Source organism: Macaca nemestrina, chromosome 8 (assembly GCF_043159975.1).
Source record: "Macaca nemestrina isolate mMacNem1 chromosome 8, mMacNem.hap1, whole genome shotgun sequence".
Lineage (NCBI taxonomy): Eukaryota > Metazoa > Chordata > Mammalia > Primates > Cercopithecidae > Macaca > Macaca nemestrina.
Genome location: NC_092132.1, coordinates 137,527,557 through 137,554,570, shown reverse-complemented (window position 1 = coordinate 137,554,570; position 27,014 = coordinate 137,527,557). Strand labels below are relative to the sequence as shown.

Below are 27,014 nucleotides of genomic sequence, written 5' to 3'. Positions count from 1 at the left end.
CTTCATGTCTCTGACAAACTGCCTGACAGTGACTCCTCTTCTCTTTGTTCTGTAACAAAGAAGGCAGCCTCAAAGAACATCATATAAAATGGAGTTTTAAAGTTCACAATCTGGTTATTTAAAGGATTTTTATACCCTTTTACCAAGCATCAGAACTATCTGATATCTAAATAAGTATTGTAGATACAGATTCCTGATGTCAGTCTTCTCAGTATCTGCTTGGAAGGTCAGTTCAAGCACTAAATCTGGTTTTGGGTTTTGTATTGCAAAAGCAAGAATTCAAGTAACAGAATGCACTTTTTAATTTACTTCAAATGGACTCCTTTTAAAATTTGTAAGTATGGAGTTACTGAGAACTCAGGATGTGATGTACAGAAAGTATAAGACGTTTAATTACAATAAAAACTCCTTAAGGTACATATAATAGAAGCGTTGAAGATAATTTGAAAGCAGAAAAGTGGTAACTATAGACCTTTATTCTTAAAATGCAAAACAAATATCAAATTTCTAAGTAACAATGTCTAAATGTTTTATCCAAGTGTTAATAAAAAGTAAGCACTTTGCAGTGTTCATTAACCATTTCCAACCTTTTTATTTTTACTTATTTTTTCCTTTAACCTCTGTTGTTGGACTTGACAACTTTTTTATGTTAAGAGTCATACATTAGAAACTAGCAACAAGTTTAAAAGTTACTGCTATGCATTATAATTTTGCTTTTTTTGCCAATGTATTTGACAGCATAATGATTTTATATGAGTATCTATGGAGGCATGTGGAACGAGTAAAGTAAAATTAAATTTGTTGCTTCTTTCGCTTTGATTTTATAATAATAATTGTCATTTAAAATAATATATAGCATCTATTTTTAAACTATAAGCTCATTATAGCATTTATTGCTTCTCAAACAACATTTTATACATATAACTGATACTATTTTTCTTGTAGGTGTGATTTCTTACACAGAATATCTTTTTCTTTTATGTATTTTAACAAGTAAGTATACTTATTAAATTTATTTCTGGATGCAGCTTTATTTTTTAAACAGAATCTTGGAAAGCAGATCTTAGATTCACTTACTCTTGAAAATCAATATCCATACTGTTCTGCAAAATTCATGTTTAATGCCACAGAAAAATGCTAAGCATAGCACTGTGAAGAGTCAAAAACGTTAAATGCTACAGCTTATGGTGTAGTAATAAATGCTAATAAATTATAAATTTACTATTATGTATCCATTCTTGTGGTTTTAATCTACCTCAGACTCGAAAGGTCATGACATGTAATAATTTGTAAATTTCCTACTGTACTCATTTGAGTCATATTTTCTGCAAGACTGATGTGAGAGAGTCTCTTAACTATCGAGTCTATCAGAATAGCTGACATTCACATCCAAAACTTTTATTTTCTTCCTCTCATGTGCAGCATTTCTTAGGAAATATATGAAGGGTTTACTACATTTTCAGTTAAATTTCTTTGCATTTAATGGAGACAATTTTGTTATAGTTTACTGGGTTCCAGCCACCTGGCCTTTCCGTTCCTTGAATTGCCGCCTCAGGAATTTATACCTTCTGCTTTCTGTGCCATCAGTACTTATCCTCAAGATCCCTATGATAATAAATATCATTCAAGTTTCCTTTCAAATGTGAAGACTTAGCAAATCCTTACTTGGCCAGCCTTTCTAAAATAGCTCCCTCTCTCTTTATATCTCTTTGCTGCATTTCATTTTCTTTATATCAGACTATTTGAAAGTATTATTGGTTTACATGTTCTTGTCTGTCTCCCCACACTTGAATGCAAGGTCCATTATGGCAAAGATTTTATCTTTTTTGTTCATCTCTGTATCAAGAACAATGTCTTGCACATGGTACCCTCCCAAAAAGTAGTGAGTGAATGAATGAAGAAAGGAATACATCAAAGAATATTGCTAGTGGAATTTCCAGTTGTGGAGATTTGGGAAGATGCATGGAAACAAGAACATCAATAAACCTCTGTCATTAGAAACAAGTCTAAAAATACTTTGTACTTCTTTGATTAAAAAATTCACACCACTGTGTTATTCTTAACTGTGTAACTTAATGAGGAATGATGTTAACATTGAGTTCAGTTACAGTAAGTTTTGAGAAGAAGGAATGTGTACATATACTCATATATCTTTATTTTTTTCTCTTGGACTTGTCACCTTCCTCACTGCCTAGACTGAACCAATTTTTCAAGACAGGAGAATTACAGCAGAGAAAGAGTAATTTACACAGAGCTGGCTATGCGGGAGACTGGAGTTTTATTATTACTCAAATTAGTTTCCTGAGCATTCAGGGATCAGAGTTCTTAAAGATAATTTGATGGGTAGGGGGTGGGTGAGTCAGGAGCACTGGTTGGTCAGGTCAAAGATGAAATCATAGGGAGTCAAAGCTTTTCTCTCATGCTGAGTCAGTTCCTAGTTGAGGACCACAAGACCAGATGAGCCAGTTTATCGCTCTGTGTAGTGCCAGCTGATCCATCAAGTGTGGGGTCTGCAAAATATCTCAAGCACAGGTCTTAGGTTTTACAATAGTAATGTTACCCCCAGGAGCAATTTAGGGAGGGTCAGAATCTTGTAGCTCCAGCTGCGTGACTCCTAAACCATAATTTCTAATCTTGTGGCTAATTTGTTAGTCCTACAAAGGCAATCTAGTCCCTAGTCAAGAAGGGGGTTTGTTACAGGAAAGAGCTCGTATCATCTTTCTTTTAAACTATAAGTTCCTCCCAAAGTTAGTTTGGCCTAACTAAACAAGAAGCAACTGAATGAGCAAACATAGCTTGGAGATTAAAGCAAGATGGAGTTGGTTAGTCAGATCTCTTTCACTGTCTCCATTATAATTTTGCAGTGGCAGTTTCAGACTTAAAATGAAATTAAAATGTTAGGGCTGGGGGTAGTATTGTACATTTTGTAATAGGGCTACCTGAGGTTGATCCACTCTGCAAAGCCATGGTAATGAAGCAAGTCCAGTCAATGATGCTACCCTGAGAATTAGAGTGGATGCAACTCATAGATGTGTTGAAAAGTTACCTTGTTTGCCAGAACAATCATGGTTGCAATATTAGAAGTTAAATTAAGTACCTAAACCAGCGGAGTGAAATTCAAGAATAGGAAGCGTTGACTAGGAAAGCTACTTGTTGAGACGGGACAAGGGTATAGTTTAGGAGTGTCAGAAAAAACATACATAGTGGGTTTTGGCACAGAAAGCTTAGGATCCTTGGGTGCTGTGAAACTTCTTTGGAATTCAGGACTCACCAACAGAAGCTTCTAAGGAGTTTGAATTGAAAAATTATGGGATGTTGTTTACATTAGAACTAAGAAAACTGTGAAAAGAGGGCTGGCAGGAAGTGGGCTACATAATCCTGGTTACCTGTCTGTAAGTGTCTCTCTCTTTACTTTGTACTGTGTTTTTCCCTCCAAACAATGCTTGTAAGGAAGACTTCTTTCCTGTATTTTCAGGATCTTTTTAAAGTGTAAAACTTGGTTATTAGAGATGGTGTAAATTTGTATTAGATTTCTAAAATACATGCAAGAAGTGAGCTTGCATAAAGGACTGGTTTCTGTTTCTGTTATTTTCAGAGACAACTGTTACCAGTTAAGAAAGTAGGACACTATCTGTGCCTCTTTTGCAGGTTCAAGATTTCACAACAGGTGGTAGCAAATGTATCTGTGGGGGGTCCTTTTTTCAACTTTGTGCCCCTCCCCCCAGTCATCTCAAAAGAAAAGATTCAGTGTTTTGAGAAAGGCAGGTCCACTGTGCCGCTCTTTGAAGGACACTTTCAAGTTTTCTTCTGTCCAAGTTTTCTCCTTTATGCTCTAGAAGTGAAAAGGAGAAAGAGATTGAACCTTATTATTTTAAGGTTCATGAAATTGAAGCACTTCATAGTATGTCAAAGTCTTTTTCAGAAAAGCAATTATTCCTTGTATTTTGGGGGAATTGGTGATTACATATTCAATCTTCTTTTGTTTTATATTTCTGTTGTTGAAGCCTCTAGAAGTTTTAACTCTAATCTCTTATGCTTAACATTTATTTTCATAGGTCATTTTAGTTATAATTTTCCCGAGAATCGGAACTAGCCCATTGTGTCATGTTTTTTTTTCTGCCGCACTAAGTAGCTGAACATACTGAATATATTTAAAATGTGATGAGTTGATATTTCCCTTTTAAACAAACTAACAGACTTTGGATAAAAAAGAGAAGTGTTTATTTTTAGAAATAAGGAAAGTATTCAAATTTTTTCTCAGTGCTATGCAACAAGTATCACAGAAGTGCTTGTAAAGTGTATTAGCAATTTTTATTAAGTGTACTAATGTATAAAGCAGAAATATAAATACTTTTATATGCTTTTTATTATCTTTAACCAATAATAACATGTTAACTTTTAATTTCTTGGTTAAAGAAACATTTTCTGTATAGAATATGAGTAACTTTACAACTAATATGGATTTTGTACTTTAAAATACATTTTTCCATTTTGTGAATATCTTCTCTGTTTTTTCTGGCAGAGCCACATGCAGGGTTCAGAATAGCTTTCAACATGTTTGACACCGATGGCAATGAGATGGTGGATAAAAAAGAGTTTTTGGTGGTATGTGTATTATATGCTGCGTTTTTATCAATAATTAAATATTGCTTACTTATATTTTTATGTTTTTGCCTTCTTGGGAATACTACTGTAGAGAAAAGAGTGAAAAATGTATACTTTTGCCTTTATTTAATAAAGTATATACTCAGGTACTTTGAACAATATTTACATTTTACAAATATAAATTACATTCAGTGTATGATAATGATTATCGTTGTTTTTACATAAAAGTGTGAAATGTATCAGGTGTTTTCTGTTGGGTGGATAACAGACAGTCCTCAGGTTATATATGCCCAGTTAATAATCAGTCCCCATTATGTCATCCACCTAGGCACAACTCCTTCCATAGGAACTTCTCTTCCTTCTCAATATAGGATTCATGATTTTTGTTTCTCTTTTCTCTTCCACTTACTCCTGCCTTGTATTCCAGTCTTGTCCCCACTTCCCTGTTCCTTTATGTTATGTTTGACCATAGGCTGATAGTTCTTAGGTATTTACCTTTTGACATTTCTTTGACTGGTCCAGCTCTGGCACTGGTCTGACAGGGAGGTCAGTTGCTCCCTCAACTTCGCACAATCTCCTTCCAGAATTTTTCTCTTTCTTTTTACCTATGTATTTTGCATCTCTTTTTGTGGCAAAATGCCTCGTGTGTTTTCTTCTCTGAAATAGAAAATACTATTAATTTATTCCTTAGAGTAACATGGTCTGCTCTTAGCATGTATGTTACACTCTGTCTTTACCTACACTTTCTGAGTAAAAAGGAAGGGAAATCAACAGCCATTTTCTTTTCCTTTTTTGTTTTCTTTTTAAATTATGGCCCTACCTCCTAAACAGCCATTTTATTTTCTACTTTTCCTTTGTAACGTAGCTGTTAAAAATTCCTCAGAAAACCTCTGAAAGAGCTTCATATTTACTTCAGAAGCTGAAACTCAGAGGAAGTCTGTGACATCATTCTTTTTCTTAGTAGGAAAGAGAAAATATAAAAATCCTCATCAGAAGCTAATTAGTAGCCATTCAAAGAGAAACAAGCAGACTAATTACTGGGATTTATCAGAAGGCTTAAATTCTCGCCCACGCAGCCCTTGCCCAGGTGTAGTCCCTGAGCCAAGCCGCTGGAGCTGGAGCCTTCATTCCAGTGCTTTGCAGCGTGATGGGGAGATGGCGGTTTTCAGTTTGATTACAATAGCTATAGATGTGTTTCTGCCATCCGAAAATGGCCAAGGTTAGTGTTGCTTTCTTATGATGGTGCACAACTGTATTTTAGGAACTTTCAGAATGGGCCTGTTTTTCTACAGAACGTTCTATGTCCACACTGCCAAGTTCCATCCCCCTGACTTAAAGTAGAAGATTAGGTTTTGGAATTCAGTCCTTTGGAAGTTGCCTGTGTGGATGTCTGCATTTTAGAGATAAAGTAAAACTGTAATATTAAGTACATTTAACTTAATTATGGGTTACCGATACCAAAGGATAGATTTTCTTGGGGGAAAAAAACTGATATCAGAAAATAAATCTATAGCAGTTTAAATGTTCTTGGTGGATGAAGCTGTTTTCTTTGTTTTTGGAATATACCTAGTCCAGAATAGGAGATAGGTGCCCAGAAACTCTTGTTGGATATTTGATTCTTGATTGATTTCTTCGTCAGCTTCAAGAGATATTCAGGAAAAAAAATGAAAAGAGAGAAACTAAAGGAGATGAAGAAAAGCGTGCAATGCTGGTAAGAATACTTTATAGTAGCTTTAGGTGGGTTTTCTAGGCAACAATTATTTTATTCATGTTAAGAAACAGTAATTAAAGTTTGTAACTTTGAAGCTGTCCCCTTCTTGAAAACTTTGTAAAGTTTTTATGTAGAAAAATTGCTTCAGTATTTATATGCATTGATATCAATATTTACTTCAAATATTGATATTAAACATCTGTATCCATAATCATTCATTAAATCATTGTCATCCATATCGTTATCTGTGAGATTTGAAGGGTATATCATACAATAGATTAATACAGATCATTATGCATGTAAAAATTTAAAGGTGAATTGCAAAGATTTAATTATAATGTGAGAGAATTTAGTGGTAATACAACAATGTGACTGTCGAAACAAATATAAGGAAATAATATGTTTTCTTGCATTCTTAGATGTGTATATTAGAGATTCTTCTTCTAGGATATATAATATTTTCGTCTTTTTCTGAAGTTAGAGTCAAGCAACATTACCCTCCATCTTCCTAACCAGTTTTATTTTTGTCTGAAGTATTTCAGCCTGACCATAGGCCAGGTTCACATAATAAAAATAACAAACAGGTACTAAGGCCTTACCATCAGGCACTATACTAGGTGCTTTCCATACATTTCTCATGTAATCTATCCAACAATTCTCTTATTATCCCTAATTATAGATGAGGAAACTGATCATTGGGAAGGTTAAGCATCTTGTCCAAAGTTACATAGTTATTAAATGGCAAAGCCAAAGATTTGAACCTGTGTCTGGCCAGCTCCAAAACTTCACTTTTATCCACTATGACATACTTCTTTGATACTTAGATAACCAGAAATATAGTGAATTTTGTTGGCATGTAAATGATACTTGTTTCATTTGCAAATTGATGTCCCTGTGCAGTAGTTTAATTGTCCTACATGGAATTCAGATGATTAACTTCAGAGAGCTAAAACTTTATTTTTGTTATTCTCATTTTTAAAAGAATATTAGGTTTTGCTTAACATAGATTATCTATAGCAGATGGGTGCTATATTCAATCCCAATATATTTATGAAGTATACATTTATATTTAGTTGAATAAAAGCAGATTTATCAGGATTGTGTAGCACATACTGCTTTGTAGGATATTTGACCATGCTATAATTCTCAGTAGTCATTGAACATCCCTCAGTATACTATTGATAAAGCTTATGGAAGACAGTCTTAAAAAAATCAAAGAGTTGATTGTAATGTTAGTTAAGTATTAAAAGGGGCAATAGTAGTTCTCTACTTAATTCAGGTCTCATGATTTTCAAATTATAATTAATAAATACTACATGAATAGTCCCATAATTGCAACTGTTTAGAGTGTTAGCAAAGAACACTAGAGAATTGAATGCTTTCTTAAATTTTATTTCTTGTAAATAATATACTAAATGAGTAAACAGTTATTTTAGTTTTGATATATTACCTCTAACTATAATTGACTGAATAGGCAAGTTGTTAATAAAATACTATTTAAGGAGGTTGAATAATGTTAATGAATCTATTGATATACTTTAATGATAAAGTAGATAGTATTTCAATGGATATAAATATAATTGTTTTATTTATTTGTTTATTTATACGACTTCCAGAGAGGACTTATGCATCCTCCAATAAAAACACAGTATTATTCTAATCATTAACATTTATTAATAAATCCATCAAGTAATAAAGGGAGATAAAAAAGAGAAAAATTATAGCAGGCAATGCACACTGAGAAAGCCTACAGTGTTAGTACAAAATTTGGCTCTGAGCATCACTGCAGCCAAGGTATAAGAAATTTAATATTGATTTAATGCAAATATTTTATGATAGTGATAGAGTAAAACCTCATTAACTTAATTAGGGAAAATCCATCTGAATTATAAAATCTAAATTATATCAGCATACCCTAAATTGTATTATTTTATGTTTATATGGGTTTATGAACCATTCCCTTTCAAATATGTGGGGAAGGAGATTTAAAGAACAGATTAAAATAACTTTTAAGTAATATAATATATAATTTGTTTATTTATAAATGAATGCTTACTAAAGTCTTTGATAGCCACAGGTATGTCAGAAGTATTCATTTTATATAACTTAAATAGCGCTTCTAAAATCTTACTTTCGTAATTTAGCTATCAGAACTCTTCCTTAAAGCAATTCAGAAATAATCTTTAATCTTTGGAACTTTAATCTTTGAAACTAACAGCACTTTACAATACAGCTCTCCAAATAGTCATTACCGTGTTTAGCGATAATGATAATTAGTGTTAACATTGTTAGTTAGTCACATTTTAAATAATGCAAATCTGAACCAGAGAGGTTTTATTTTATATTACTTTAGTTATCAAAGAATTTAGGTATAAAATTTTTTTTAGTTATACTACTTTACTTAGAAAAGAATATGTAAAGTGTAAGGTGATGTTATCAAGGTGATAGAAATGACAATATGATTCCACATATTCTTAGAATATTTTGGCTGAGTTTTGAGGTAGTTAAAATTTAGCTTATTGTGAAAATATATAAATTACCTAAGAGAGACAGTATAGCACAGGCTCAGGAACCAGATTTTTGGGGTTTGAATATTAGCCCTGCCACTCATTACCTGGGTGACCTTGGACAATGCCCTTAACCTCTCTGTTCCTCTGTTTTTTTCATTTGTACAGTGGGGGCATTAGGAGTGATGACCACATGTGATTGGTATGGAGGTTAAAGCACATAGCCACTTAACCATGTGAAATGTAATAAACACTCACAATGGTTAGCTAGTAGTAACACTTAAAGTTATTCTTTAATTAGTAGAACCATGCAGCTACTTTAAACTGAATCTTAACATACCTAAATAAAAATTAAATCAAAACTAAAGTTAAAAATTTTCATATGCCAAAATAAAACTGTGATTCAGAAGGGAAAAGGGAAATGAACATAACATTTCTTGGGACCCTTATGTGCTAAGCTCCATGCTGTGCTCATTGTAAATGTTACTCCCATTTAGTCCTCATGACAGTTCTACCAGGTAAGTAGTATACCTGCTTGGAGATGAGAAAACAGTCTTAGAGAGATTCATGTGCCTAATGTCACAGCACTGATCATAGCAGAGCAGGATTCCAGCACAGGTCTCTCTTACCATTTCCACTGCCATACTGCTGCATCTGGATTTCCCCCTATGCCATGTAGCATTGCGGAAACATGTCCAAATCAAACTGCATACTTCAGGGCAACGTGTTTTACTCAAAGCAGTAGTTCTATTCGAAGGTTATAATGAAATGGTTGAAATGAGCACAAATTCATTTAATGTTTAATTATCTGGATTTTTAAAACTTTGCTACTCATCTTTAACATTTATCCCACTTGTATTGTTCGTGTGTATATAAAATGTAGCATAATGATTTGCCCTTCCTAATTGATTATTTTGTCGTCTTTTTCCTTTTTTCTTTTGCTGTACTTGGGTTCATTCTGAAATATGACACTTCATTTGGCCCTTTGTGCTGTATGTCAGCGTCTTCAACTTTATGGATACCATTCTCCTACTAATAGTGTATGTACAATACTTTAAATGTTCTTTATGTATATAGCCCTCACCTGTTATACTTGATAATGTTATTTCTTTATATAAAGCTATAGCTGCTGTTTATTCGTAGAATGTTTTAGAATTTATTGAATACAATACGTGCAGTGAAGCCTTAATGTTACATTTCATTCCTAGATTTATGCAAAGACTAAAATATGCAGAATAATTATGTATCTTTAACTTTAGATTGAAATAAGGAAAAGGTAAGTGTACAACAACTAAAACATAATAATTGAAATTTTATATTTTTTAGCAGTATTTGAAGAGTTATGTAGAGAGAGCAGATTCTCAGGCTATGTTCCTGCAGAACACAGGTATTTTATGAACCAGATCTATCCATCTTATGTACAGTCTTTGTTCAGTTCTAATAAAGAAGTGTCTTAATGGATAGACTTTTTTTCATTTTCACTTTTGCTCACAATTTTTTTTCAAAGCCTTTGTTTCCTGCCGTTTCCTCTGCTCTGCACAAAAATCTGGTGTAAGCTGCTACTTGATATGTTTATATCAGTTTATCATATTATTTCTAAAGAGGATAATGACTTTCAGACTTGTCTTGAAAAAATTGTGAATTTCTGTAGATGAACTTCTAGTTGTACTCTTCTTCTTATGCTGAGCTTTCTTCTTTCTTTTCTCCTGAGAAAGTCAGCACTTTTGGTTAGCCCAGCTACTAAAGAAGAACAGGCCATGGCCCTTTTTGAATGTAAACATGTACAGTTCACTTGATTTCTCCAAGGATCCTTAAGCCTCCTACAAGGATCCCTCAATTTATACAGATTCCATCATAGGAGCCCTTGAATTCAGGGTCACTGATTTGATTTAATATTATCCAGCTAAAAGTATTCTAGTTGTAGTGTACAATTCTAAAAGTAGGTGTGTTGCCTCCTATATTGGATAGGTAATCAAAATTCCCAACTATAAAAACTAATTTTTGTTATAGATTTAAACAGCTACTGGAGGCTGATCACCATAAACTAAACCCAAGATGTTTTTCCTCGTTATACAAAATGGACCTGCAGTGGGTTGAGAAACAAGCCAAGTCCATAGGATCCATATAAATAATTTTGATTACTCGTAAGATACTTTAAATTTTTTTCTACAGAAATCACTACTCTTTTCCATTAAGTAAAGCCTGTCATTTCCTTTAAATTTTTAAAGGATTACTCTTAATGATTTCAAAAATTTCTAGAATGTGTAAGATGAAAGTCTCACAGATTATAATGCCATATGCCATACAATACCTAAGACTTTATGATTTTTTTTTTTTTAGACGGAGTTTCGCTCTGTCTCCCAGCTGGAGTGCAGTGGCACAATCTCAGCTCACTGCAACCTCCGACTCCCTGTTTCAAGTGATTCTCCTGCCTCAGCCTCCCAAGAAGCTGAGATTTACAGGCACACACCACCACGCCTAGCTAATTTTTGTATTTTTAGTAGAGACTGGGTTTCACCATTTTGGCCAGGATGGTCTCGATCTCCTGACCTTGTGATCCACCCACTTTGGCCTCCCCAAATGCTGGGATTACAGGCGTGAGCTACCATGCCTGACCTATGATTTATTTTTCTAATGTAATATGTCATCATTGTATGAACCATTTTTCTAACTTTGACAATTTTTATTTTTCCCTTAATCTCATAAGAAATTTTCATATAGGGTGATTATACATTAAAAAAAAAAACATCTTAGAATAATGTTGCTAAAAGAAAATGGATGCTAATATTGCTCTAGTTTAAACTACATATGCAAATTGCAGTCATTAATGAGAATAATATTGAGAAGCAGACTTAAATCACAAATTTTATTTATATTATACCTGTTCAATAAAAAAATTATGATTTTTACATTTTATTGTGGTAATATATTTTTTCTTTATTTCATTTTATAGAAGACAGCTTTTATGTAAAATGCACACGATAAACTGATGTAACAATGTCATTTTTACATACAGTCTTAAATGTTACAGGATTTTTCGACTCCCTTATGAGTTTACTTGGTTAGATAAACTATATTTCCTATACTAGAAAAATATTTGCTCAATAAGGAGTTATTTTCATAAACTACAAGCAAACAAGGGAAATTCATTTACAGTTAAAAAAATTCCAGCAGCCTGAAAGTGTATATGCAATATCATTGATACAAGTATTATACAAATCGATTAGTATGGTGTTATGAATTAACTAGCAATTATCTGCTAGTTTCCAGAGTTGTAAATTAACTCAAGTGTCTAATTTGAGTATAGATCACAGAGCTGGATTTAAACTAAGAAATTTATAAGAGCCAGTTTCTACCTTTAGGAAGAAGTTTCCTCAGGGAAAGCAGTGACCTGCTTGGCTTTTTACTATGGAGATAGAGATTCTGTGGTCCCTGTAGTGGACTGTTCTAAAATTTAATCACTCTTACAGTAGATTATGCCTATTTTCCATCACAGTATTTCCTGCTACAGTATAAAACTAAGCATACACTTTTGTATTCTTGAAGACAGCTGTTACCTTATAACCTTTTCTGTTCCAAATAACCCTGATTCTTTTCATATTTCTCATGTGGTCAACTCTTAATTTCATCATTGCACAGTGATGAAAAGAAGTACAAAAATTCAAAAGGATAAATAATGCCAAAAGTCAAGTACATTTGACTTTGGCATGCATTACTGGATTTTTTAAAAATAATATTCTTAATTCTCCTAGTTTCATTGCCGACAGAAAATATACCAGTTTTTATACTGATTCTTTGATGTATTTTGAGACTTTTTTATGGACTAAAACAATATCAATATTCTTAAATGATCTGTATTTGAAAACAATGTGTATTCTCCAATTTGGGATACAGGATTGTAATATATACAAATATATATTACCAAGCATGTTAGTTATGTGTTTTAAATCTTCTATGTCATTACTAATGTTTTTGTCTGCTTGATTTGTCAATTACTATGTTAAATTATACGTTACAATAGATTTGTTAACTTCTACTTACAATTTTCTTAATTTTTGTTTTATATATTTTGAATTGTTACCTGTATAAGATTATAGATTATTTATATCATCTTAGTGAATTGAGTCCTCTATTATATCCTATCCCTAGATCTCTAGAAATGTTTTTTGCCCTAAAATCTCTTTTAGTAATCAGAATAAATATACTACCTACCTCTATTTTAGTGTTTTATACCACTTTCTTTTTTTTCTGTAGTGATGATGAAACTTTCCCTGATTTTTAAAATATATTTTAGTTCAGGAATTTTCTATAATTAAAATGTAAATATACAATAAAATAAATAATGATAGAATTATAACCACCATATAGATGAAGAAGTAAAATACTGCCATATACCACGAATCCCCTTCATGTGTATCCCCACTCATAATCCCTCAATGTCTTTCAAAAGATAAACACAATCATGACTTTTATGTAAATCACTTACTTGCTTTGTTCTATGGTTTTAACACCTACTTATGCATCCTAAACAGTATAGTTTAGTTTTACCCCTTTTTGTAGTTTATGTAACTGGCATCATGTTATATGAATGTTTCTGTCTCTTGTTTCTTGGGCTCAACAAATCATGATTGCCAGTTTCATCTGTGTTGTATGTAGTCCTAGTTAATTCACTTTTTTTACTGTAAACAGTGGCTTTCAAGCATTGTGGTCTGTGATCCTATTACATGTCAAAAGTTGTTGAGGATCCAAAAGAGATTTTGTTTACATAGGTTATATATTGTATATTTACCGAATTAGAAGTTATAACTGAGATTTTTAAAAATATTAGTCTATTTTAAAACAATAATTTAAAAACTCATTATATGTTAACATAAACTTTTTAATTTAGAAAAATAACTTCAAAAATGTAGTGAGGAGAGTGGTATTGTTTTACATTTTTTGCCAATCTCTTTAATGTCTGGCTTACCAGAAGACAGCTGGTTTCTCATAGCTGTTTTGCATTCAATCTGTTGCAGTATGTTATTTTGGCAATAAATACTGTCAGTTGTTTACTTTGAAGTGACAGGCTCTTGCTTGGTTCATTTTCAAAAAAATGTCTGCCACATACTGAAATCTGAATAACCATGGTTTGTCTACTAGTTGTTCTTTCAAGTAAAAGTGGTGGCTCATGAAAAAAGTGGCTAGTTCAGCTTGCAACACAAATCATCACACAGGTGTTCTTTCTGAAGACAACCACCATGGTACTTGAGTATGCAGCAGTAGTGCTGTATGCACACTCACACCAAATATTTAAAAAAAATTCATTCTTCTGTGCCTCTTAATTTCTCCTTAACAGTTTGCCATATTTTTATCTTTTCATGCTGCATTCTTCATATTTATCTTCCGGTTCATGAATTCTACTAGAGATATATGTAATCTGATGTTAAATTTCAGTGGTTAAATTTCTGAGAGTTTTACTTGGCTATTTTTCTAAGAGTACAACAATTTTCGATTGTCAGTTTTTTCCTGAATAATCCTTTCAGATCTAGCTTCGTATTTTTCAAAGTTATCAAAGTTATTTTGCATTTCATATCTAACCATTTCGGTGTTGGAAGTCTGCACATCTGGTTCTGTTGTTTCTGCTGGCTCTCACTTAGGGTGGCTTATGTTCTTTTGTCTTCAGCAGTTTTGCGTTGTGAGCATACAATTGTTGTCTCTGTTCAGATTCTTTGAGGACTAGATTAAGGATATGTTCTTCCTGGGAGGATTGTGTTCCGTTTTCTTTTTCTTTTTTTCCTATGATATACCTGGGGTGCAGTCCCATGTCACTTTAAATAACAAGTCTCAGATTACAGTTTTTAGGGCCATGGTTGTCATGGTGACATGAAGTATAAAGATACAGTTTTAATTTGTGTGTGTGTGTTTGTGTTTAAATATCACTAATAGCAAAGACAGTGTACTTTACTGTCTGTTCCTATGGACTGTTACTTTATTTTCCCCTAGTTTGTTTAATCTCTGAATAGAACCTTCTTAGACCCTTTATTCAGACAGGGTATTTGGCTGTCTGAACACGGGAACTTTAGGGAGCCATTATTCTGCTTACCACAGTGATATATTAACCATCTCTAAATCAATCTTCTTTCCTCCTAACTTCCTTTTTCCCTCCTTTCCTCCTTCCCTCTTTATTTCCTTCTTTCCTTCCTCTTTTCCTTTTTTGTCTCTTCCTTTCTTGCTACCTTCCTCCCTTTCAGTCATATGTGGCATGGAATGCCTTGAAAGGGATCCTGCTTTGGCTCAGCCAAAAAGGCATTGGGCACTTTTGACCAAAACTACAAAGTTTAAGAAAGTTCTATCAATAACAGACTCTGAACTTAAGCAAAAAATGTGTCAGACTTACAGGACACACTACATCCAGGACATCATTTTGCCTATGCCTTTCATTTGTGAAGTTCTGGGCTTCCTATCTGTATATTCTTTTACCTCTTTTAATGAAGGTCTACACACTTAACATGACATCTGGTCAAGGGGCCAGTAGCTCAGATAGCAAACAAAGATAACAGAGAAAACTTCAGGAAGTCTTGGCATATTGGCCTATTTACATATCAAAGCATCATAGTGGTCTGTTTCACAGCCATCACAGTGCCCAGTTACACCTGGGCATTTTTCTGTATCAGCGTTTCCTTACTTAGCCTGTATGCATAGATATGTTCTGGTTTTATATTTGCTTTGCATTTCTTGCTATTAAAATCTAGTCTGACTTTCATTGCTACTTTAAGCTTATGTAAAATATCCTTATTGTATTATATTTTCCTGGTGATAAAAATTCCTACTAGTTTGCGTATTCTGAGAATTTACTCTGAACTTCGTCGTTCAAATTGTTGTTTAAAAAATTTAAAACTGTCTCCAGAACAGATACATACATAGGAATCAGTGAGAGTGCCAGGCATATCACTCATTTATTAGCTGTTTTTTCCTGCAGCAATAGTTGCTGTAAGGATATTGTTTCTGCCCTCCGAAACTTTGTAATTATTTAAAAGATGATGTAAGATAAAACAAAAACAAATATATCCAGTTACAGCAATTCAGTAGTATATTCTAGCATAATTTAATCCCTGAGGCCAAATGATGAACCAGAAAAGCTGTCTGCGGCAGGACACTTGTAAAACTGTTATGTTCTAAATAAGACTTTTTAAATTCGAAAAGTTGTATATTATCCTGATAGATAAATACACATTTTCAAAATATTTTCAAATATGGGAAAGCAAGACGAAAATTAAAAATATCCTAACCCCAACATTTGGAGATAATTAATATATTTACTTTTTTTTCTTGCCCACAAAATATATGATTGGTTAAACTAATTTTAGCTTTTAATATGTTATAAATATATTTGTGTGTGTGTGTGTGTGATGGTGGACAGTGTTTGGAAGTAAGGATGAGGCATGGCTTCACAAAGTGAATCGTTCCTGCTACTCTTCTAATAATAGTGCACAGTAAGCCGTATTTTCTAGTTTGGTGGGTTTAACAATCCCTTTCTTTATCACATATTAACCTTCTGAATTGAAGTTTTAAAATGCATCCACATTCAAAATGTGTAAATAATATTTTCAGATCAAGCATTTGATCTAGCTGGTATTTACTGAGGTTATTCCATATCTATGTAAAAGAAAATGAACTGTATTAGTTCTATATTTAGCTAGTTTTACCTGTTTAATTTATAACTGCTTAGTTAAAGCTTGTATCATTATAAAGGGAGTGATGCAGATTCTCTGTCAATTTGCTACATTTATAGTTACGGTAATATTTATGTCTGTGTTATGTAAATGGTTCCTGCTAAATAATACTTTATTAACATTTTATAAAGATTTTATTAAAATATAGGCAGTGGGCGGTGTTTCTAGTTAGTAATAGTGAATTAAAACTTAGAGGACCTTTGAAATAATTCCTAGATGCATACAATTTTTTTAGTAGCACTGGACTTTTAAAGATTAAGGCAAAATGAAAGAAAGAAAAGTTCTATTTTCATCCAGTCACTCTTGAGTACACCATGCAGCATTTCATCTCACATTAACCAAAAGATCACCTGAGAAACTGTGAAATCTTCCCTGATAAATCCTGACAGAAACTGGGTTTAATTATTTTTGTTTATGGGGATCCAAGTTAGGCTTGCAGTTTGACATCTTCCTAGAGTGATTTGACTACACTTCTTAATCTACACTTCCTGGTATCTCCTTCAGACTACCCTGTTCTCAGATAGAATTTAGTATCCTGTCCTTGTAAAAAAGAATAAGAAGTACCTTAACCATTCACAATAGAAACACCTGCCAAATCTCAAGTAGTTTTGAGTGCTTTGACTTAAAACAAGCCTATTTTATTTTTGACAAGCTTGGGATGAATTTAAACTTTGTTTCTGTAAAGTATAGATAAGGTTATTTTGAATCTTTGATATACCAGCAAGATGTATGATAGCCAACAATAATTTATCTTTTAATAGGTTGCTACAAAATTGCCAAAATTTTTCCCAAACAAATTTAGTTCACACAAAGTGTGAATAGAATTTTTTTCACCCTTTCTTAGAAGTTATACACGTTTCAGTAGAAGGGCAGAAGGAGAGATCGGAGAATTTGATTCTTTTCGACAAAGCTACATTGTACTTAGAAATAGTGGTTATATACCATTACACCTTTGAAAGTATGTGAGTTACCAGCAGTGTAATACAATACTGTTGTGCACAGCAGAAAACAAAACAAACAAGAAAAAAAGGTAAGCTAATGTGTTTCCTTTGCAAGGTTGGTTAGATTTAAAGTGTATAAATTATCATTCTTTGTGACTATTCTTTAGATTTCAGTTGTGCTTCTTAAAACTTCTACAGGTTCTTAAAACAGATGCTGAGGAACTTGTCTCCAGAAGCTATTGGGATACACTGAGACGTAACACAAGCCAAGCACTGTTTTCAGACCTCGCAGAGGTATAATTAAGCCTCAACAAGGTCCTTGTACTATTTGCCATCTTGTTAATCTAGTCCTCATTTCATTTTAGAGTCACAGTGATGAAACCCAACATGTATGTTACATTTTCCATTTTTTTAGTACAGCAAAAATTACTGTATATAAACTGTGTATTTGAATACGTCAGCTTTGACAGTTCAACTTAATTAAAAGGAAATGACATTTTTTTTTTTACGTAAGGATCTCTATGTAGAAATTAGAATATATGTATTTTAAAGTTTCACTGAATCTTTTAAGCTTACAATTTACCATGTTACATGAAGTGCTGAAATGTTTCCCCCAATAAAAGATACCTGACTCTTTAGAATTATGTTAGATTTAAACAAATTTCCCAGTATTGATAGTGAGTGGCTTACCAAGGGCCCGGGGTATGGGAGTTTGAGAAGGTATGGTAGTAGGAACAGCCAGTCAAGGAAGGGAGGAATATTTTACCTTGACATTAAGATTGCCAGTGCATAGTGAAAATAAAAAGCAGACCGACCTTATTTCAGTTTTATTCCCGTTTTTGAATTTCGTACAGATCTGTATCTTACTGCTGCATTGGAGTAGACTGCTTCCATTATCCCATTCTTACGACACTGTCAATAGGGATTTCTAGTTTTTCAAGATGGGCCGTATCTTAGAAACACTGTTTTGTGTTTCTTATTAAGAATTTTTCCTAAGAACTTTATTAGAGGCAGCTAGCAGTCTTACCAGAAAAGACTTTTCATAAATACTGAGATTTATTTTTCATTATCTCTTTCTCTTTAAAGTGGGCTTCTCATTTCTTTTTCTAGACTTTAACTTTTAAAAGTTATACCTAAAAATATCTGGAGAAGTAAACTGGAATCAGTTGTGACTTCTGTTATCCATGTATTACAGTGTTACTCTATTGACATATCTAGACTAGGGCAAACACTTCAAAATGTTAATTTTGTCACCCTTGCTCAATTTTAAAGTCCCAAAGCAAATAAAGTATTTTGTCCTATGTTTAATATGTCTGTGATATATAACTGTGATGTAATTATGACCAACAATTACCTTTTAAAATTACCTTTTAAAAGTGAACCATGTTTAGGTATGACATGGCAGATGTTCCATTTACAGATATTTTAGAAGCACTTTATTTTGTAATCATTTATATAGGTACATTGTAGTAGTCAGCGCTTAAAAATAAGAGCAACTGGGAACATTACCTCTTAGAGTCCCTACAAGTCAACTGTGTCCTAGCTTCCATGCTTCAAATCAACGGTCATATCATTGTCTCTCCCCATACTAGAGTATCCACCTTCCAGCCGCCAACCATCTTAATCCCATTTAACTCTGGTAGACATTCTCAGTTAGACAAAATCTGCTAATTAGAGATTGAATTTAACTTAAATCTTGGTAAGTTTAATATCAGAAAACCAGTCAGGTCCTGTGTACTCAGAGAATTATATGATTTGTTTAAGATCTTTGGAAAATGTATATGGTTCTATTGTAGATAGGCTGGAGCTGGTGGACTTTTACAGAGCTAATTAATTCTGCACACCTCTTCCCAACTCAACACTGTGTGACACCCCCTTTGGTACTTGAAAGTGGCTATAATAGGAATATGAATATCACAGAAACTGGCCAACATTACAAATCGGCCTTTTTTTTTTTTTTTATTCTGGACAGTTCAGTTTGACAGCACACTATTGGCTGTAATTAATCCATATACTGATTCTAAGCTGCTAAATTAATGAATGAATTGAATCAAATTCCCTGAAAGTAAATCTGATAGAGAGAAGAAAGAAAGGGAAAAGAGGAAAAGAAAACAAAACTTAAATATCGTGTTCCAAATAAAATAATTACTTGGGGCGTATCTGTTACTACCCTCCCACATTAGAATAATAATTGAGAATTAACTACAATTCAGTTACAACTAATTATATAAATCCTTATAGGTTACTGTGAATACCAGTGGAATACAGAACTGTTTACAGTATTAGTATTTCAGGATTCAAATTGGTTCAGAAAGAAGGCTTGGAAATGTATTTGTTATTTGTATTTATTTGTTATATATTTAATATGTAATTACTGAGATAAAATCTCTAAATAGTATAGGGAAATTGGATATTAGCCCCTCATATTCTAGTCTGGAGCTGTTTCTAACCATAGATTTTTAAAATTACAGTAAAACTCTGTGTCTCCAATTACTGTGAAACCATGTAATGAAAATTTGAGTATCATAGCTAAGACCACTTTCTAACCAAGATCATATATAATAAATTCTTAGTGCAGTATGATGAGTATATTATGCAACTGTTGAATACAGTCTGTCAGTGTCAAAATTGTAAATACTGTTTTGAGTTCTACAGATTAAATGTAAAATTTTGCTTTCAGTTTGCGTTCAATTACATATTCTTGGTAAATTTCAAAAACTTTATTAACCCAATGAAAAGTTTGAAGATTTCCTCCAGTCTTTGGATATTTCATAGGGTTGTTATCACATTATAATCAATAAAAACATGTTAAAAGAATATTTTTAAGCCCTTTAATAGTTTGATATATTTCATGCAAGTTTTGTTTATTTTATTTTTGATGAAATCATTTTAAATAGTTTTTAATCAAAGCAAAGTAAGATAATGTCCTTTGTATAAATGGTCCACGGGGTTCTTTTGTGGCTTTTTCTCCCTTTGTTATGAAAACACCTGAATTCAGTTTATTTTAACAATAAGCACAAGAATCACAGGATTAAAGTCTCTATTTTTGTCTCAATCCTTGGGTGATGTAAGTTATGTAACACTGTTAGGATACCAAGGACACTGGTATAGTTTTCAGTGACTGAGCAGTACTCTGTTTCTCTGAGTGGGGGAAAAGTTTTCCCCATTTTCATTTTCATCTCTCTGTTGTCACTGTTACTTATGCCTCACTGGATCTGGATTATCTGGATAAGTGCAACATACATCTCATAAGATTTTGATGCTGAAAGACTGTTAAGTGAAGATCTCTGCTCAGTGGGCATGACAAAAACTGGCTGAATGAGGTCATTATTTAAAACCTGTATAAGACAAAGCCATCTTATTTTAGTATACTGTGTCTTGAAAAGGACATCTCACACTGTAAGAAAACATTCCTTAATTATGTTATCTGAATTCACTAACTTTTGGTGTTCCTATAACCACTCATTTTAAGGCTTTTTTTCCAGATGTATATAATATGTAATTTCAACAGCAAAAAAGAAGTAAGAGTGTACGATGTAAAAATCTTTTTTTATTACGATTCAACATTCTTCTTTTCTTTCCTTTTTTTTTTTTTTTTTTTTGAGACAGAGTCTGGCTGTGTTGCCCAGGCTGGGGTGCAGTGGCGCTATCTCGGCTCACTGCAAGCTCAGGCTCACTGCAAGCTCTGCCTCCAGGGTTCGTGCCATTCTCCTGCCTCAGCCTCCCGAGTAGCTGGGACTACAGGCGCCCGGCTGATTTTTTGTATTTTTAGTAGAGACAGGGTTTCACTGTGTTAGCCAGGATGGTCTCGATCTCTGGACCTCGTGATCCACCCGCCTTGGCCTCCCAAAGTGCTGGGATTACAGGCGTGAGCCACCGCACCCGGCCTCAACGTTCTTATCTTTTCTGTCTTGTCTAGTCCCTTTTCAGTGTCCTGAAATATATTTGATAAAAATACATAATAACAGCTAACACTTAGTAAGCATTTACAGTACACTAGTCACGGGGCTAAATGATTTAAATGTGTTATCTCATCCTTACCGCAAGCCTTTGGGATAGATACTATTATTATTCCTTAAGATAGTGATATCCTCAACAGATTAACTTCTGTAAGGTCACTTAAATAATGAGAAGTGTCTGGATTCAAAGCCAGCAATCTGACTCTTAAACCATCTTATTTGCTCACCACAATACTGGCTATTTGTGAAGTAAGCAACTTTTTCAAAACCACCATTTCCCCCTTCTAATCTACTCTGTCTCCTTTCCTCTCACCCCATTCTTCTAGCTTCCGGACAGAGGCAAGAGCCTCTACTCTTACGCTGCACTCAGGGGTGGAATAACCTCTGAAATAGTTCCTCCTCCTACTAATTTAAACTGATAATAAATAAGATAATAAACTTATTAAGCTAGACTCTGTTAAATCACAAAAAGAGTGCCTATAATTAATATCAGATTTCTTTTTTCCCAAAAGTTATTTGCGTCTTATGACTACTAATAAGAACATTTGGTTGCTTATATTTTAACTTTATCCGCAAAATTGTTGTTATGGTTAGGATTGTTCCCATTTTATAGATAAGAAAGCTGAAGGTAAAAAAAAAGTCAGTGACCCAGGTCTTCTGATTTTAAATGTTGTTCTATTAGAGCAGGCTGCCTCTTCAACTTAAAGTTCTGGGGAAAGTAATGCCTTTTAGAGCTACTCCAGTTATACTAGTCTCCTCTCACTTATGGATCCCCAAAAGACTGGCGCCACTAATATTCCTCAACTTTCATAAGAAGCTTGTTCAAGAAGATGCATTTAAAACATAGTATGTGACACTTGGCTACCTGGCTGTATTTTTTTTCTCCTGGCAAACAGATCAAACCACTATCAAATCCTCAAAGAAGTTGGTTTTATTGTAGACAACTTCTCAGGTATCCCAGCTATGGAGGATACTTGGGATTTCTCAGCAGAGTAAACTGAGTAGTAGTAGTAGAGATCTACCAAACCAATGATAAGGAGGTTATATGCTGGAATGATTAGGAAAATCTAAACTAAATTACTTAAATGTAAGTAGAATATTTAAACGATTACTAAAGAATGTCAACAGTTTTAGATAATTTAAAGTATAGATACCCTACATGCTGGAGTTTTTAAGACAAATGTGAATAATTAGTCACTTTAGAAACATTTTAATGCATTAAAAGGGGACATGTGCAGGGGAAATCAGATGTGGTCTCTGTTACTCCATGTTAATCATTAAAAGAGAAGCAGATTTGGTCCATGGAGAAAGGAAATAAAGATTTAACAAATGTTATGAAGGATAAAATTGCCATCTTTATGAAAGATTAGGAAGAGGGGCTGTGAGGAATCAAAGGAATATGAAAGTTTAGTGTATGGATGAATGAGACTTTTGGTCAACAGCCACAGAAGACTGATCCTTTGTAGAGAAGTATTTGTTTTCTGTCTTATGTTTTCTGTGGAGTACTATCAGGGTTCTGGACAAAAAGTAATAAAACTATGTGCCTATCTACAGCTATTTTTCTTGAATTAAAAAATAGGATTATTTAAACTCTTTTTTTCACATTTCCTAGGATGATGTATAGGAAAGTTACAATCCTTTGAATTTTATGCTTTTTGTACCTAAGTTTATGAAATGAGTTAATGGCCAACTGGAGAAGGAAGGAAGGAAGGGAAGGAGAGAAAAGGAAGATCTATAAAGCTACATTAAAGGAAGGTGGATGATTTTCATAGGCCATTATACTTTATAAGGACTATAACCAAGCAGTTTTAAGAAAATATTTGGAACTTAGTTTATTAAGTTGAGTGGAAAAGGAAAAGTCTCTGGAATTAATTTTTTATCCATTTGACAAGTTATGTAAGACTTTGAAAAAATTGTAGATCATATAAATTTTTAAGATCATATTATTACTTTAGTTTTTCTGTTTCCAAATACAGTATCCATTAAAGTATCGTAATTACAGAATATAATGGTTAAAGGAAGCTGTTTTGTGAAGCTTGGGACCATTCTTGTGTCAGCCCCATTTATTCAATATCTCTTTGGAACATCATTTAAAAAAAATAATTTTTCAGATTGATTAGGAAAATCCAAACTGAATTACTTGAATAAAAATAGAATATTTAGATGATTATTAAAGGATTTCAATTATTTTAGATAATTTAAAAGATAGACTGCTATATGCATAATTTGAGGTTGAACATTTCTTATACCTTCAAAATTTTTTGAGTACAAAGATCAGTTTCATTCAAAGTTCGATTACTAAAATGTGAGCTTTATTTTAACTATAATTGCATGTATTAATGTGCCTGTGTTTTTCATTCCAATATTAATATATTTACATTCTTGATGTTTGTATGTCGATAACAAAATTATTTGAGAGATATTGGGTATCCCTATTCTGTTTCTTTTATTGAAGCTAACTTTCAAATTGTGATTTATTTTTAAGCGTGCTGATGACATCACAAGTTTAGTAACAGATACTACACTTCTTGTACACTTTTTTGGAAAGAAAGGAAAAGCTGAGCTCAACTTTGAAGATTTTTATAGGTGAGCTTATTTTTATATTTTTATTAAAAATTATTAGCCTACTGAAATCAGAAGGATCTTTAGACATTGTCTAGTACAGCAATACTCACCTCCTTTGTTACTTTAATCTTAAATAAGATCCTCTGTATAATAAATACCCACATTTATCAGTACCTCCATACCAGTGGTTATATTGATAATTATAACAGGAAGTTACTGAACGATTTTTTAAAATTCCAGATATCTGAATTGTTATCTTCTATATAGTCAGAAGAAAGTATGTTGCCAATTCCTTGTCTCAATAAGCTGCAGTGATAGTAACAAGTAGTTTAAGTATCATTACTACTCTGCAAGGTACTTTGTTATCCCCATGTTATAGATGAGGAAACTACACCCCTGAAAGGCTAGGTTATTTGCCCCAGGTGCTACCACCATTAAGTGGTAAAGCCTCATAGATCCTGTGCTCTTTTCATTCTCATTTACAGGGAGGAACTTTGTTAATCTTTGTGTCATCATACAATTATTTCCATGTAACCTTTTCTAGGACAGTGAGTATTTCATCATCTCCTGTTATCATAACTCTTTATGTATCTTTTTATTCTTTGTTACATTTTTTGTCATAGATTCATGGATAATCTCCAAACAGAAGTTCTAGAAATAGAATTCCTTTCCTACTCTAATGGAATGAATACCATCAGTGAAGAAGATTTTGCTCATATTCTTTTACGATATACAAATGTGGAAAATACGTCAGTATTTTTAGAAAATGTGCGTTACAGTATACCTGAAGAAAAGGTATCTCATCCTCATATTTAGTTGGTTATGTTACTGTTTTGTGATATGTGCCTATAAAACACATTGCCCTTTTGTTAGTTCTTTTGCTTCTCTGTGGATTAAAAGATATCTTGGATATATTTCATTCTGTGTCCTAAGTGCTGTGGCTACACTTTCAAAAATAAATTAATTGTAAATTCTGGGTACATATCCACATTTTTCTTAGGTATTTCGAAACTCCTTTAGGCTACTACCAATTGTTTTATTCAAATTAACAATATCATTTTTCAGGAGAATTCCACTTAGCTATATGCTTTGACTACTACCTAAACATCACCTCATAAAAAAGTTTATGTTGACATCATTTCTGTCACACTCTATTCCTTTCCATAACACCCTTAATAAAAGGTCATTTGAAGACCACCATTGATGAGTGAGTGATCTTATCATCAGCTGAAGTGAAGTTTTTCAAAGAGTTTGGATGGCAGGAATGGTTAGGAACCTGGGACAACTGATTGTCTATTTGTTTAGTAACAAATGTGTTGTCAGCGCTTCTGAACAGTTGCATTATCTAGTGGTATTTGAATGCATCACTGCAACCAAATAGAGCTAGTGTTACAAGTACCTCTTCAAGCTTGGGATGTTTTAGATATATTGCCTTCTATTTGTGTTTAGACAAGGATCAGGTTAATCATCCAAGAAAAACTTGCAAATAGTTTTACTTTGTTTAGAATGGATACACTGTGACAATGTTAACAGTTCTCCATTTCCTCTAAGGAATGGGAAAAAAAAAAAAAAGGACTTGTTACATTTGGCAATTAGTTTACGATATCTCTGAATTAGAGTACTTTTTATCTGTTTTCCATGTAAAACGGAATTTTTCCAATTCATAGGTACTTCCCTAAAAATAAATATTGAAAATCGTACTACCCTAGTAGTGCAATTTTTCCAGCTACTGGGGTATTACTTAGGGCCTTGAATCTGCATTTTTTTTTTGCTTTTATTAAATGGAAACATTAAAATCTGTAACTTAAAAGGTTAAGTTTTTTAAAGTTAAATTCAGTTTTTGAACAATTCCAATTTCTAGATGTATCTTAAGCACCACAAATGATTACTTGTAGAAATGGAAAATTTTGCACGTGAACCAAAATTAATTGATTCTCATTGATTTTGATTTTTTTTTTCTACATTATCTCATCAATGCTCAGAGCAGCCTTCTAGGCTTGACAGCATTCTTTGGCATCTTTCTTTTACAACAATGGAAGCTGAGGCTTTCAGATACTTAGACCCTTGTCCAAGGATTCAAATCCAAGGCTTTCTAAGCCAATGATATTCTTACCACGCTCCACTTATGTCTTTCCCTTCCTTCCACCTACTTAACTCTTCCCCTTCTTTCCATCTCTCATCTCCTTCTCTCCAGAAGAGTAACAGCTACAAATATTTGAATAGCACTTTACATTTCTAAATTACTTTCATTTTCATTTGTTTACCTAGCAGATATTTATTGAGCATCTACTATTTGCTTGGCTTTATTCCAACCACTGGGGCTAAAGTGGCAACATAAGCAAAGTCCTTCTCTCATAGAAATATATCTTAGTGGAGAGACAAAATAAACAAGTAAAAAAAGATATACTTTAAGTTCTGATAAATGTTATGAAAGGGAGCAAGAGTCATGGGGACCGGAAAAGAAAGTAGACTGTCAGGAAGGGCTTTGCTGAAGAGTGAAAAGGTAGCTTCTGGGGAGAGACTATGAAGAATGAGCTATGCAAAGTTCTGGTAAAGTCTTCCAGGTAGAGGTAACAGCAAATGCCAAGGACCTGAGGACAGAAAAGCTCAGTTTATTTGAGAAAATGCCAAAAGTTAAAGTAAGTGGACAGGAAAATTGGAGATGAGTAAGGAAAGGTGGATATGGGTCAAATCTTTTAAGATTCTGTAGGCTAAGGTAAGAAGTTTAGTCTTTATTCAAATAGTGATTCTAAAAGTGATGGGAAGCCATTATAATGTTTAAACTTTAAAGCAGGAAGTCAGCAAACTACCCGACTTCCTAATTTTGTAAGTAAAATTGTATTGGAACACAGCCATGCTCGTTCGTTTAATATACTGTCTGCAGCTGATTTTGCACCATGATGGTAAAGTTGAGGCAACAGAGACCATATAGCCAGTGAAAATGAAAATATTGACTCTCTGGCCCTTTACAGAAGAAGTTTGTGAACCTTGCTTTAGAGCATAGGCATGATACT

At 33.2% G+C, this 27,014-nt stretch overlaps 1 protein-coding gene and 1 long non-coding RNA gene across 2 annotated transcripts in view; one reads left to right on the top strand and one right to left on the bottom strand.

The window, feature by feature from the left end:
- Positions 1-27,014, top strand: part of LOC105463742 (mitochondrial calcium uptake family member 3) — a 92,016-nt gene that overhangs the window by 52,850 nt on the left and 12,152 nt on the right. The window contains 7 exon segments of the mRNA XM_011711018.2: positions 946-993; positions 4,523-4,605; positions 6,245-6,316; positions 9,825-9,863; positions 17,675-17,770; positions 23,921-24,021; positions 24,624-24,795. Coding sequence (XP_011709320.2) covers positions 946-993; positions 4,523-4,605; positions 6,245-6,316; positions 9,825-9,863; positions 17,675-17,770; positions 23,921-24,021; positions 24,624-24,795 — 611 coding nt within the window.
- LOC139355909 (uncharacterized) lies at positions 2,357-3,236 on the bottom strand. Its single transcript, XR_011607201.1, has 3 exons — positions 3,098-3,236; positions 2,940-3,000; positions 2,357-2,510 (listed from the first exon to the last, which is right to left on the bottom strand). It is a non-coding gene; the product is annotated as an uncharacterized lncRNA (long non-coding RNA).